This window comes from Heloderma suspectum, chromosome 2, assembly GCF_057233095.1.
Source record: "Heloderma suspectum isolate Gila_16-S chromosome 2, 16-S_ref, whole genome shotgun sequence".
Taxonomy (NCBI): Eukaryota; Metazoa; Chordata; class Lepidosauria; order Squamata; family Helodermatidae; genus Heloderma; species Heloderma suspectum.
The window spans coordinates 375,476,794-375,490,139 of record NC_139459.1 but is presented as its reverse complement, the minus strand read 5'-3'; the positions used below and the strand labels follow the sequence as shown (position 1 = coordinate 375,490,139).

At 47.7% G+C, this 13,346-nt stretch overlaps 2 protein-coding genes across 2 annotated transcripts in view; both read left to right on the top strand.

Annotated features, from left to right (window-relative positions):
* Positions 1-13,346, top strand: part of LOC146356228 (zinc finger protein 202-like) — a 56,594-nt gene that overhangs the window by 17,890 nt on the left and 25,358 nt on the right. The gene's annotated exons all lie outside the window — the stretch shown is intronic.
* The window catches only part of LOC146356229 (uncharacterized), a 36,504-nt gene that overhangs the window by 12,573 nt on the left and 10,585 nt on the right, over positions 1-13,346 (top strand). The window contains exons 5-9 of the mRNA XM_084830044.1: positions 2,615-3,247; positions 5,489-5,568; positions 7,249-7,375; positions 7,631-9,273; positions 9,921-9,948. Of these exons, the coding sequence (XP_084686170.1) occupies positions 2,615-3,247; positions 5,489-5,568; positions 7,249-7,375; positions 7,631-9,273; positions 9,921-9,948 (2,511 nt within the window). The remainder of the gene's footprint in view (positions 1-2,614; positions 3,248-5,488; positions 5,569-7,248; positions 7,376-7,630; positions 9,274-9,920; positions 9,949-13,346) is intronic.

Sequence of the window (13,346 nt, the reverse complement as noted above, 5' to 3'; positions counted from 1 at the left end):
CTGGAGTGCTAGAGAGCAAGAGAGACCGAAAAGATATGCAGAACCAAAGGATCCATCGATCGATCCAAGTGACTGAATCTGAGGAGAGAGTTGAAGTGGAAACGCTTTATTATGGCCGCCCGGTTTCTCACTTCCTCCCCCAAAATTTGATGGGGGGTCCAGATGTTTTTGTTTTCAATTTGTGATCCTCCCTCGCTTGCCCACCACTAGCAAAACCTGTAAAGCACAAAAAGATAGAATAGCCGCACCATGCCTTGGATCCGTAGCACTCGAAGCTGTCAGTATGGAGGCACCATCGCCTTGATCCCAATGGCATGTGGACTGGGAACTCGTCTTCCCAGTTCCAAAGCTGCATTTGGGTGAGGGGAGCCAAGGGCAGGAAGGCGTGGGTGGTAAGCCCAGCCAGTGAACCAGGAGAAAAGGCATGAAGGGAGGGGGGATTCCGATTTGGAGGGCCCGTGGATGCTGGTGGCCCCAATGTCAGTGGGGCGGTGTGTCTGCTCCGGGCTTCAGTCAGAACGCTAAAGTTTGACTGAAACCCAGAGTAGATTCACTGTCCCACTGGAGTCAGAGCCACCAGCCTCCCCTGTGGAGGACTGAAAAAGAGGAAGGAGGACCTCCTCCATCAACTGACCCCGCAGGGAGGTTGGCTCACCCACCGGGAGTTGCTCCCCAAAACCCACGCCAGGGGGCTTCCTTCCACATTGCTGCAGAGTGTGGGCCTCCTTACTGCTTGCCTTTGAACCGGTTTGTAGTGCAGTATGCGTGGGTAAAGGAGAGAAGAGCCATCTGCGGATGAGGGGGCTGTTCCTGGCCTGTAGGGGTAGCGGCAGTTGAGGGGGTTTCATCCCGGTACTTCCAGGGGGCAGAGAATGCACCCAGGTTTTCACGGAATCATCCGAATGGTGTGTCTGTAATTCCGAAAGTCACCCCTTCTCCATGGTGCGGGAGAAATGGTCCCGGTGGGACCAGATCAGGTAGGGGAAGAAATCCATGGGGAGAGGGCAGGGGGCCGCCTGGGCACCTCGCCCCCTTGTCCCTGGGCCTGAAAGAATCTCTCGCTTTCCCTTTGCCCTTTCCTGCTTGGAAAGCTCTCGGTGCTGTCAATGGAGGATTGCGTCCCATGGGCAGAGCTGGCAGGGTCCGGAGCCCTGTGGTAGAGCCCCTGCCGCGCGTGCAGAAGGTCCCGGGTTCGATCCCCGGCATCTCCTGGTCGTGGTGCTAGGAAAGGAGCTGCCAGCTGGGGTCGACAGTACTGGGCTAGATAGATCAAAGGCCATTGCAGGGTACCCGTGATCTAGACCCATTCCAGTCTGGGTTTAGACTGGCTTATGGGACCGAGTGAGCCTTGGTTGTTATCGAGAGAGGGACGGGGGAGCACGGCCCTGTTAGTCCTCCTTCTCTCTGTGAAAGGTTGTCATGGAGAGGAAGGCCAGGATCTCTTCTCAATCATCCCAGAGTGCAGGACACGGAATAATGGGCTCAAGTTGCCAGAAGCCAGATCCTGTTAGAGCAATACAACAATGGAGCCAATGACCCGGGGAGGTGGTGGGCTCTCCCACACTGGGGGCATTCAAGGTGAAGCTAGTGCAGAACGCAGCAGCTGGGCTGTTGGCAGGAGCTGCCCCTTTTCAGCATGCTACCCCTTTGCTGAGGGAACTGGCTACCAGGGCAGGTTTAAGGTTTTTGTACTAGTTTATAAAGCTCTAAAGAACTTGTGATCAGGCTACCTAAGACAGCACCTTCGCCCCTATCAACCTGCCCCGTCACTGAGGTCACCAGAGAACATGCTCCTGGTGGCTCCACACGGACCTTTGGCCCCATTGGAGCCCTCCCGGAGACGAGCCTTCGGGGTGGTGGCCCCGTTCCTGTGGAACTCCTTGCCTCTGGAAGTCAGGCAGGCCCCAATACTGTATGATTTTCAGCAACTTCTGAAAACATCTTTATTTCGGGATCCCTTCCTTTACTGACCAGCAGAGCTGGATATAAGAGTTGTAACTAAATCCATGAGGCAGTTTCTCACATCTCTTAGACACCCTTCTAGAAGATTCACACCATTCTCTGTGAGTGGAAACCCTTTTATTTTCTGTTTCCTCCTCCTCCTGCATCAGGCTGTGGTGCTCTTCAAAGAGGTGGCGGTGTATTTTGCCGAGGAGGAGTGGTCCCTGCTGGATCGAAGCCAAAGGGCTCTGCACGAGCAAGTCATGATGGAGAATTTTGCAAACGTGGGATATTTGGGTAAGCTTTGCTCTTTCCGTGGATTGGGAAAACCAGTTTGTTTACAAAGGCTAAAAAATGTTTAGCATCTTCTGCTACTCATGGCATGATTCAACAGCCTTCATCCTGCTATTCCAGTCCAGCAGGATTATGGGATCTCTTCAAAGGGGTATTTGGGGGGGGGGGGGTGATAGCGCCAGAGATTTTATATAGGACTTTTATAATTTCACAAGAAATTAGGTTTGTTCCCTGATTTGGAATTCTGTTTCTCTCTCTGTAGTGGCCAGTGACGTGCTAGGGATCAAGGCAGAAGACCAACAGGGAGTATTCTTAGAGAGAGTCAGTCACCAAGAGGGTCAACAGCAGAGAAATCTAAATGCTCATTTGGAAGTCCCCCCAGGAGAAAAGCAACTGAACTGCTCAAACTGCAGCAAAAGCTTCTATGATCAATCAAGCCTCAGAAAACATCTGAGAATGCACACACAGGAGAAGCCATTTAAATGCCTGCAATGTGGAAAGGCCTTCGGTCGGAGTGGAAAGCTTACTTCCCATGAAAGAACTCATACAGGGGAGAAGCCATTTAAATGTCTGGAGTGTGGAAAGAGCTTTAGTCGGAGTGATACACTTACTGCACATCGAAGGATTCACAGAGGGGAGAAACCATTAAAATGCCTGCCGTATGGGAAAACCTTTAGTTACAGTGGTATTCTTACTTCACATCAAAGAATACATTCTGTGAAGAAATCATTTCAGTGCCTGGAGTGTGGAAAGAGCTTCCATCAGAGTGGTACATTTACTGTACATCAAAGAATCCACACGGGGGAGAAGCCATTTAAGTGCCTGGAGTGTGGAAAGAGCTTTGCTCACCGTGGACGACTTACTTCACATCGAAGGATTCACACAGGAGAGAAACCATTTAAGTGCCTGGAGTGTGGAAAGGGCTTCGCTCGGGGCGATGCACTTACTTTGCATCACAGAATCCACATGTGGGAGAAACCGTATCAATGCCTGGAGTTTGGAAAAAGCTTCAGTAAGTGTGACCCCCTTACCTGCCATCAGAGAATTCACACAGGGGAGAAACGATATGAATGCCTGGCGTGTGGAATGAGCTTCACTCAGAGTGATTGGGAAAAGGCATGATGTAAATGATGAGTCTGTGGCAAAACTAACAGGGATTTATTTATAAGGGTTGGGCTCGATGGCCTTGTAGGCCCCTTCCAATCCTACACTGTGATTCTATGATTTCTAAGGCATGAGCTTTTGTGAACCGAATTTAAAGAGACATCTACAATATTTAAGAAAGTGAAGTGCAAGATGGGACTCTCCCCACTGTAAAAACCTCCCATTCTTCCCCTAAATGAGAGCTTTGGAACCGTTAGTCATGGGCAGAGGTGAGTGAATGTGGCAACCTCCCCGTTAGGCATAATCAGGGAAGGACTTGAGCATTAAACGGCCAAGCTCCTACTGCCCTTGTATGCATCTATGGTGCGACCACACTTGGAATACTGGGTACAGTTCTGGTTACCGGCCCTCAGCAAGGATATTATAGACTTGGTAAAAGGGCAGAATGTGATCAAGGTGCTGGAGCAATTCAGTAAGGGGAGACAGGATAGAAGCGTACAAAATTATGCATAATGTGGAGAGGGAGACAGTTTTCTCCCTGTCTCGTAATCCTAGAACCCAGAGGCGTCACCCCATGAAGCTGATTGGTGGGGCATTCAGGACAGATGAAAGGAAGGATGTCTTCACACACTGCACCTCTAAACTGTGGAATTTGCCACCACAAGACATAGTGATGGCCGCCAATTTGGATGGCTTTAAAAGGGGGTTAGACAAATTCCTGGAAGCGAAGGCTGTCAATGGCTACTGGTCCTGATGGCTGTATGGTACCTCCTATATCGGAGGCACACCTGTTGCTGGGGAACATGGGCAGGAGGGTGCTGTTGCACTCGCACCAGCTTGTGGGTTTCCTGTGGGCAGCTGGTTGGCTGCTGTGTGAACGGAATGCCTGGACAGAGACAGGAGCAGGCAACAGGAACCTCAGGGCCTGCTCCAGTTGGACTGGCCCCCTTCAGGAGATGGGGCAGGATCAGGGCCATCCCACTGGCCCTGCTGACAGTCAACCTCATTTTTTCCTCTTCCCTCCTCATCGCCTTTTCCTTGTGTGTTCTGGCTTTTTTAGGTTGTAAGCCTGAGGGCACGGACTGCCTTCCTTGCTGATTGACTGTAAGCCGCTCTGATGGCCTTTTTTGGCAGAGGAACAGGATAGAAGTACCACAAATAAACAAACAAATACATACATACATAATGAATTTTAAAAAGCAACTGGACATTGCCAAAACCCATATTTGAAATTTATTTCTCTACTATTGATTGATTTACGACATTTCTATATAGCCCAGTAGCTGAAGCTCTCTGACAAATTCACAACAATTAAAACCACAGAATACAGCATAAATTACAATATGAAATGTAAAAGTCTGAAACTACAGAATAAAACTAAAGGCAAAAAAAAGCCTAGCGCGGTACAGAGATGTAATCATAATCATAAATACAATAACATTTAAAACCTCAGAAGTAAAAAAACTAAAATGCCTGGGAAAATAACAAAGTTCTTTATCTGGACCCGGAAAAAGCACAGGCGAACCTCTCTGGGAAGCTCATTCCACAACCGGGGTGCCACAGCAGAAAAGGCCCTCTTCTGAAAGAAGAACCAGCTGTATCGCAGCACCAGAACCTGCCAAATAAGTCGGCCCCTTGGTAAAGACGTACCGTGACGTCCAACAGGCACGGAACATACGTTTCTGCAGAATCGGCTGCAGCCTTTGATCCGCTGACAGGGCAGTTAAGACGCTGAAACGGTGACCCACTGATTCGGCATTTTGTGGTGGTGCCCACAGCAGGTCCTCCCGTTCCCCAAAGTGCCCTCAGTTCCAAATAGGGTGGGGCCCCTGCTTTAGATGTTAGTGGACTGCAATGCCCATCATCCCCCACCACTGGCAGCCCTTGGTAGGGCTAATGGGATGTCCACCCCCATCTCAAGCGTCACACGGGCAGAGTGGCTGGTCCTCTGCATCCTCTCCCCTGTTTTGCAAAAGTCTCAGGGTTTCAACCGTCCTTCGGTTTCACGGGCGCAATCCAGCCACCTGAGTGGCCAACATGGGGAGAGACACACACCCCCCCTCGCCCCATACACCGGAAATGTAAAATGTGCATGAAAATCCAGAATGCCCATCAAGGATTCTTTGCGGCACCTTCCTCTCCTTCTCAGGCGATGGGGTGCCGGTAATGCCGAAGAAGTCGTCCCTTCTTCAAGGTGGAGGCGGAATGGTTCCAGTGCGACCAGATCAGGTAGGGGGAGAAATCAGGGGGAGATGGGCAGGGGGCGGCCTGGGCGCCCCTCCCCCTTCCCCCCTCACTGGCCTGAGAGAATCTCTCGCTTTCCCTTAGCAAAGTTGCAGTTAATGGAGGATTGAGTCCCCCGGGCGGAGCTGGCAGGGGCCGGAGCCCAGTGGTAGAGCCCCTGCCGTGCCTGCAGAAGGTCGCAGGTTTGACCCCCAGCATCTCCTGGTCGTGGGGCTAGGAAAGGACCTGCCAGTCAGAGTCAACAGTACTGCGCTAGAAGGATCAGCGGCCATTGCAGGACACCGATGATCTCAACCCACCATCGTCTGGGTTTCGGCCTGCCTCCGGGACCGAGTCGGCCTTGGTTGCCCTGATGGATGGCTGTTACTGAGAGAGAGAGATGGGGGGGCACAGCCCTGTTAATTCTGCTCCACCTCTCCTCGGGTTTTGACACCATCGACCGTGGCATCCTCCTGGAGCGACCCCGTGGAATGGGCGTTGGAGGCACTGTTCCAGTGGTTCCGGTCTTCCCTGCGGGGCCAATTTCGAGTGTAGCATGGGGTGACCACTCCTCGCCCCATTGGCACGGAGCTGTGGGCTTCCGCAGGGTTCCCTCCTGTCCCCAGTGGTTTTCAGCTTCTATATGAAGCTGCTGGGAGAGGTCGGTACGGGATTTCGAGCCAAGTGCCATCCGTATGCTGGTAACACGCAACTCTGGCTCCCTGGGGCAGCTGAATCCGGTGAGGCCGTGCAAGTCCTGGATCAGTGCCTAGACCCAGCAATGGGCTGGATGAGGGCCAACAAACTGAAGCCGAATGCTGGCAAGACGGAGGCCCTGTGGGTGACTGGTTCCCAAGTCCGGGAGATCAGCTCTTTGCTGTTCTGGATGGGGTTGCGCTCCCTCTGAAAGGTCAGGTTCGTAGTCTGGGGTACTCCTAGGCCCATCACTGTTGCTGGAGGCCCACCTGGCCGTCACGGCTCAGAATTCCTCTTGCCAGCTTCGGCTCATTCGCCAGCTGCAGCCTCTCCTGGACAGGGATAGCTTGGCCACAGAGGCACAGGTGCTAGGAACCTCGAGACTGGACTACTGCAATGCACCCTGTGTGGGGCTGCCCTTGAGGCTGGTCTGGAAGCTGGCATTAGGGCTGAACACAGCAGCTAGACTGTCATCAGGAACTGCCCCCTTTTCAGCATGCAACACCTTTGCTGAGGGAACAGCACTGGCTGGCTATGCACTACCAGGCCAGGTTGAAGGTCTTTGTAATAATATATAAAGCCCGAAAGAGCTTGTGGCCAGGTTACCTAAGGCAGCGCCTCCTCCCCTATCAACCTGCCTCGTCACTGAGGCCATCTGGGGGGATGCTCCTGGTGGTTCCGCATGGACCTTTGGCCTGGCTGGAGTCCTCCCAGAGGACAGCCTTCAGCATGGTGGCCCCCTTTCTCTGGAACTCCTTGCCTCTGGAGGTCAGGCAGGCCCCAATACTGTATGATTTTTGGCGCCTCCTGAAAACATCTTTATTTCGGGATGCCTTCCTTTACTGACCAGCAGAGCAGGATATAAGTGTTGTAACTAAATACATGAGACGGTTTCTCATATCTCGTAGACAACCTTCTAGAGGATTCGTACCATTGTCTATGAGTTGAAACCTTATTATTTCCTTATTCTTCCTCCTACTCCTGCATCAGGCTATGGTGCTTTTCAAAGAGGTGGCGGTGTATTTCGCCGAGGAGGAGTGGTCCCTGCTAGATCAAACCCAAAGGGCTCTGCACGAGCAAGTCATGATGGAGAACTTTGCAAATGTGGCATGTTTGGGTAAGCTTTGCTTTTTCCATGGGCTGGGAAAACCGGTTTATTTACAAAGGCTAAGAAATGTTTAGCATCTTCTGCTTCTCGTGGCATGATTCAACAGCCTTCATCCTGCTATTCCAGTCCAGCAGAATTATGGGATCTCTTCAAGGGGGTTTGAGAGAGGGGGATAGCGCCAGAGGTTTTGTATAAGTCTTTTTTGTTGTGTCACAATGAATTAGGTTTGTTCCCTGATTTGAGACTCCTTTTCTCCCTCTGTAGTGGCCTGTGACGTACGAGGGATCAAGGCAGAAGATGGACATGGAGTATTCTCAGAGAGAATTGGTCATCAAGAGGGGAAAGAGCAGAGAAATCTAAACGCTCATTTGGAAATCCTCCCAGGAGAAAAGCAACAGAAATGCTCAAAGTGTGGCAAAAGCTTCTATGATAAATCAACCCTCAGAAAACATCTGATAATCCACACAGGGGAGAAGCCATTTAAATGCCTGCAGTGTGGAAAGGCCTTCAAACGGAGGGGAGAAGTTACTTCACATGAAAGAACTCACACAGGGGAGAAGCCGTTTAAATGCCTGCAGTGTGGAATGGCCTTTAGACGGAGGGGAGACCTTATTTCACATCAAAGAACTCACACAGGGGAGAAGCCATTTAAATGCCTGGAATGTGGAAAGGCCTTCCGTCGGTGTGATAAACTTACTGCACATCGAAGAATTCACACAGGGGAGAAACCATTTAAATGTTTCCAGTGTGGAAAGGCCTTCAGTCAGAGGGCATACCTTACTTCCCATGAAAACATTCATGTGGAGATTAAACCATTTAAATGCTCAGAGTGCAAGAAGGGCTTCAGTGATGAAGCAACCCTTATAAATCATCAGAGAATTCACACAGCGGAGAAACCAATAAAATGCCTGGAGTGTGGAAAAACCTTTAGTTGCAGTAGTGCCCTTACTTCACATCAAAGAACACACTTGGTAAAGAAACCATTTAAATGCCTGGAGTGTGGAAAGGCCTTCCACCGCAGTGCTAAATTTACTGCACATCAAAGGATTCACACAGGAGAGAAACCATTTATATGCCCGGAGTGTGGAAAGAGCTTTAGTCGCAGGGATACAGTTACTGCACATAGAATGATTCACACAGGGGAGAAACCATTTAAATGCCTGGAGTGTGCAAAGGCCTTCCGTCGGAGGCTAAGCCTAACTTCCCATCAAAGAATTCACATGGAGACAAAACAATTTAAATGCTCAGAATGTAAGAAGAGGTTCTGGGAAGAAACAACCCTTATAAAACACCTGAGATTTCATGCAGGGGAGAAACCATTTAAGTGCCTGGAATGCGGAAAGAGCTTCATTCAGAATGGACACCTTACTGTACATCAAAGAATCCACACAGGGGAGAAACCATTTAAATGCCTCGAGTGTGGAAAGAGCTTCAGTGTGCGTCATCACCTTACCTACCATCAAAGGAGACACACAGGGGAGAAGCCATTTAAATGCCTGGAGTGTGGAAAGGCCTTTGCTTGGAGTCACATACTTAATTCACATCAAAGAATTCACACAGGAGAGAAACCATTTAAATGCCTGGAGTGTGGAAAGGCCTTCACTCGGCGTGATAATCTTGCTTCACATCAAAGAATTCACACAGGAGAGAAACCCTTTAAATGCCTGGACTGTGGAAAGACTTTCAGTCGGAATGGAGAACTTACTTCACATCACAGAAACCACACAGGCGAGAAACCGTATAAATCCCAGGAGTGTAGAACGAGCTTCAGTAAGCGTGCCCACCTTACCTGCCATCAGAGAATTCACACAGGGGAGAAACCATATGAATGTCGGGAGTGCGGAATGAGCTTCGGTCAGACTGATGGGCTTACTTCACATCAAAGAATTCACACGGAGGGGGGAACCGTTTAAACGCTCGAAGTTTGGAAAGTCGCCTAACCTCACGTCAAAGAATCTACAAAGGGGAGAATCCTGTGACCGCTACTAATGGTGCATACAGGCAAAGCGCGTATCTCAACAGAGATCACATCATGCACACTTATGTAAAAGCATTTAAATCGGGAGGAGCTCCAAAACCTTTTGTAAGAATGTTCTGCAAAACGATATCTGTGTCCTGCTCCCCTCCTCTGGGATCAGCAATAGCTCCAGGGGCTTTCTCCACTCAGAAAGCAACAGAGAATTTATTTACCTGCCAGCCAGAGGTGGGAATCCAGCGCCATCATCAGGCATTTTTCCCTCCTCCCTCCCAGTCCCTTTCCTCCTGTCTCTTCTAGATTGTGAGCCTGAGGGCAGGAAGTTGTTGTTGTTCAGTCGTGTCCGACTCTTCGTGACCCCATGGACCATAGCACGCCAGGCCTTCCTGTCCTGCGCTCTCTCCCGGAGCGTGCTCAAGTTTGAGGGCAGGAAGTGTCTAACTGTAAATCCTTGGAAGCTGCTCTGGGGGCCTTTTGTGTGAGGAGAATGGTGAAAATGAGTGGAATGAATGACTAGATAAATGAATGAAGCAGGGATGTGCAGGCCTCAGGCTTGTCCAGTCTCCTTTTCCCACCTAGACCTCCAAGTTCCACCAGCCAGAGCCAGGTACAAAAGGTGACACGTAGAATTTAAAGAATTCTGAGTCCAGGAATTTGTTCAGAGTACCAGAGCGGAATGGGGCTCACCGTCCTCCTTCCACACCAAAATCCCCCCCTGGTTACCCCAAGTGCTTGAATACTCTACTTTGGTGGTGGCAGGGTGTCATTTTTTGGTTAATCAACTGGGAGTTCGAAATCCTTGCTGAACCCAAACTGGTCATCCCCTGAAGCTGATTGGTGGTGGAATCAGGACAGATAAAAGGAATGATCTCTTATGCTTCTCATCAAAAGGAACTTTAAAAAACTCAACTGATGTTTTTAAACAAGAAGCTGAAATCTCTTAAAACTCAGTTTGCCACTTCCCCCACAGCACAACTTTATCAAGAGCTACAGAATACGAAGCATGAGCTGAATAATATTCTTTCGCAACAGGCGGAATTTGCTCCGACTTGTCTACGACAGAAATATTGGGGAAATGGTGAACGTCCTAGTAAGATCCTTGCACATCGTCTTGAACAGCATCAACATCAAGATGTCATTTCAGCTATTAATGATGAGAGTGGAAAGTATATACATCTCCTATAGACATAAACTCACAATTTTTAAAGTTTTATTCTGATCTTTACAGTACTGGTAATAAGATACCAGAGCAAGATATGGAAGCCTTTTTTTCTCAGACCGATGTTCCCTGTTTAGATAGTTCACAACAGCAGCTACTTTTAGCTCCTCTGCGTCTAGAGGATATTATGAATGCAATAATGAAAAAGAAGACTGGGAAATCACCCAGTCTGGATGGATTCCCAAATGAATGGTATAAAACGTTTTCCAGTTTTTTAGCCCCAAAGTTGGATTGCCTCTATAACCATATTTTTGAGGTGGGCTCCCTTTCCTCATCGTTAAATGACGCTTATCTTACCGTGATTCTTAAGCCTGGCAAGGGTCATACTTATTGTGCTAACGATCGACCTATATCATTACTTAATGTAGTTATCAAAATATTAACCGCAATCTTGGCCGATACATTGCAACAAGTTATGGCCACAATTGTTAGATCAGAGCAGGTGGGTTTTATTAAAAACAGACAGGGGGCTGATAATCTTAGATTAGTCATTGATCTAGTTGCTTTAAACTCAAACATCTGATCAGGTGGCCATCATTTTCTTCGATGCAGAAAAAGCCTTCCACAAAATTCACTGGAAATTTATTTTTACCATATTGACTAATTTTGGTTTTCCTGTAGAATTATTGAAATGGGTTAAAATCCTATACTCAGCTCCAAGAGCGAGAGTAATGACTAACGGTTTGTTTTCAGCTTTTTTTTACTTGGGCGGGGCACCAGACAAGATTGTCCACTTTCCCCAATGATATTCAACTTATGTTTGGAACCCCTGGCGTGTGCTATTAGACAAAACAGTATTCTCCATGGATTTGTCCATTTTGGTTTAGAATTTAAAATTAGCCTTTATGCTGATGATCTTTTGTTGTTTATCTCGAAACTCCAGTCGTCGGTTTCAGCTTTGATGAAATTGATTAATACTTTTGGTAAATTGTCTGGTTATTCAATTAATTGTTCAAAGTCGGAAACAATGCCAATTGGAGATAGGATATAGTCTAGTGTACTAGCCAATTGGCAATTTCGACGGTGCCCAGAGTCTATTTCTTCCTTGGGAATAGTTATCCCTAGAGATATACCTCAAACAATTAGTTTCAATTGAAATAAGTTCATTCATGACATTTTGGGAGATATAGATAGATGGGCATCTTTAAAGTTGGGTTTATGGGGTAAGGTTAGTACACTCAAGATGAATACTATTCCTCGAATTATTTATATTACAATCAGGGCCAGAAATATTGGAACAAGGATAACTGTTTTGGCAGTTGGCCTCTGTACACCACCACATTGAAGTTGAAAGGAAACACACCCAGATGGGAGCGAAGTCAGGACTTTCAGCTGTAATTCAAGGGGTTTGACAAAAGTGGCACTAGCCATTCAGGAAGTACAGCCAGCGGCATACACACACACCCATCGTTGGTGGCTCATAAGTAATGGAACAAACCAACATCATTTCAAACTTAAGGATCGCCTTTAATACCTGGATGAAAATCCTTTGCAGTCAATGACTGCCTGAAGTCTGGAACCCATGGACATGACCACATGCTGAGTGTCCTCCCTCGAGATGCTTTGCCAGGCCTTTACTGCAGCTGCCTTTAGCTGCTGCTTGTTTGTGGCTCTTTCTGCCCTCAGTCTTGTCTTCAGTAAGTGAAAAGCATTCTCTGTTGGGTTGAGAGCAGGTGACTGACTTGGCCATTGAAGAACACCCCACTTCTTTGCCTGGAGAAACTCTGGGGTAGCTTTTGCTGTATGTTTTGGGTCATTATCCATCTGCAATATGAAGCGGCGTCCTATCAGTTTGGCAGCATTCAGCTGAATCTGAGCAGAAAGTATAGCCCTATACACTTCAGAATTTGTCCTGCTGCTTTTATCAGCAGTCGGGTCATCAATAAACAATGGTATATGTGGGATCCCTATACTTATACCTGGCTTTTTTTCCCAAAAACTGAATGCTTTGTTTTGTAAAGAGAGGGGGGGTCCTTTCCACCAAGAATATCTTTGAAAAGGATGTAACTTCCAATTAACAAAGGCGGGTTCGTTTTTCCAGATCAAGCTACATACCATCGGGCATATTTGCTGACCTGTACTAAATTTTGGTCTTTTCTACTCACATTTGATTGGTCAGTGTTGGAATCTTCTTGTCTGGAGTATCTCTTTAAATTATGGCAGTCAGAAATGCATGGCGTCCGTCATGCCAATTACACTTTGACCGATTTTCCCATGCCAAATTGACTTTATGGGGAAATCCAGATTTAAGAATTGGATCACTTACGTGTTTTTTGGAATGTGACACATGATCAGCGTAAATGGATCCTTTGCGCCCTTGTGGTTGCTAAAAGACTGATATTACAATACTGGAAGGATAAAAGCTCACTGCCTACAATGCAATGGATTGAAGACTTAACAACTCCAGCTACATTTGAAAAAGTGGTGTATAGGCGTAACTTGCAAATAGACTTATATTTAGATATCTGGTCTGCTTTTACTGAAGTTTATGTGTAACCTATTTTTTCCTCTTTTTTTCTCCTTAGAATATTGTAATATTTGAAACTGAAGATTTTAGACTGTTATATTTTTAATTGGGGGGATGTTTTTTGTTGGTGTCTTTGTTTCGTTTGGTTAAAATTCACAATAAAAAATTGATTAAAAAGAAGGAAGGGCTTCTTCAGACAGCGCAGAGTTAAACCATTGCCTATTTGCTACCACAAGACACAGTGATGGCCACCATTAGACAGTGATGGCCACCATTAGACGTTGCCCCGGACATCAAAGAGGGCAAAGGGCCAAGCAGA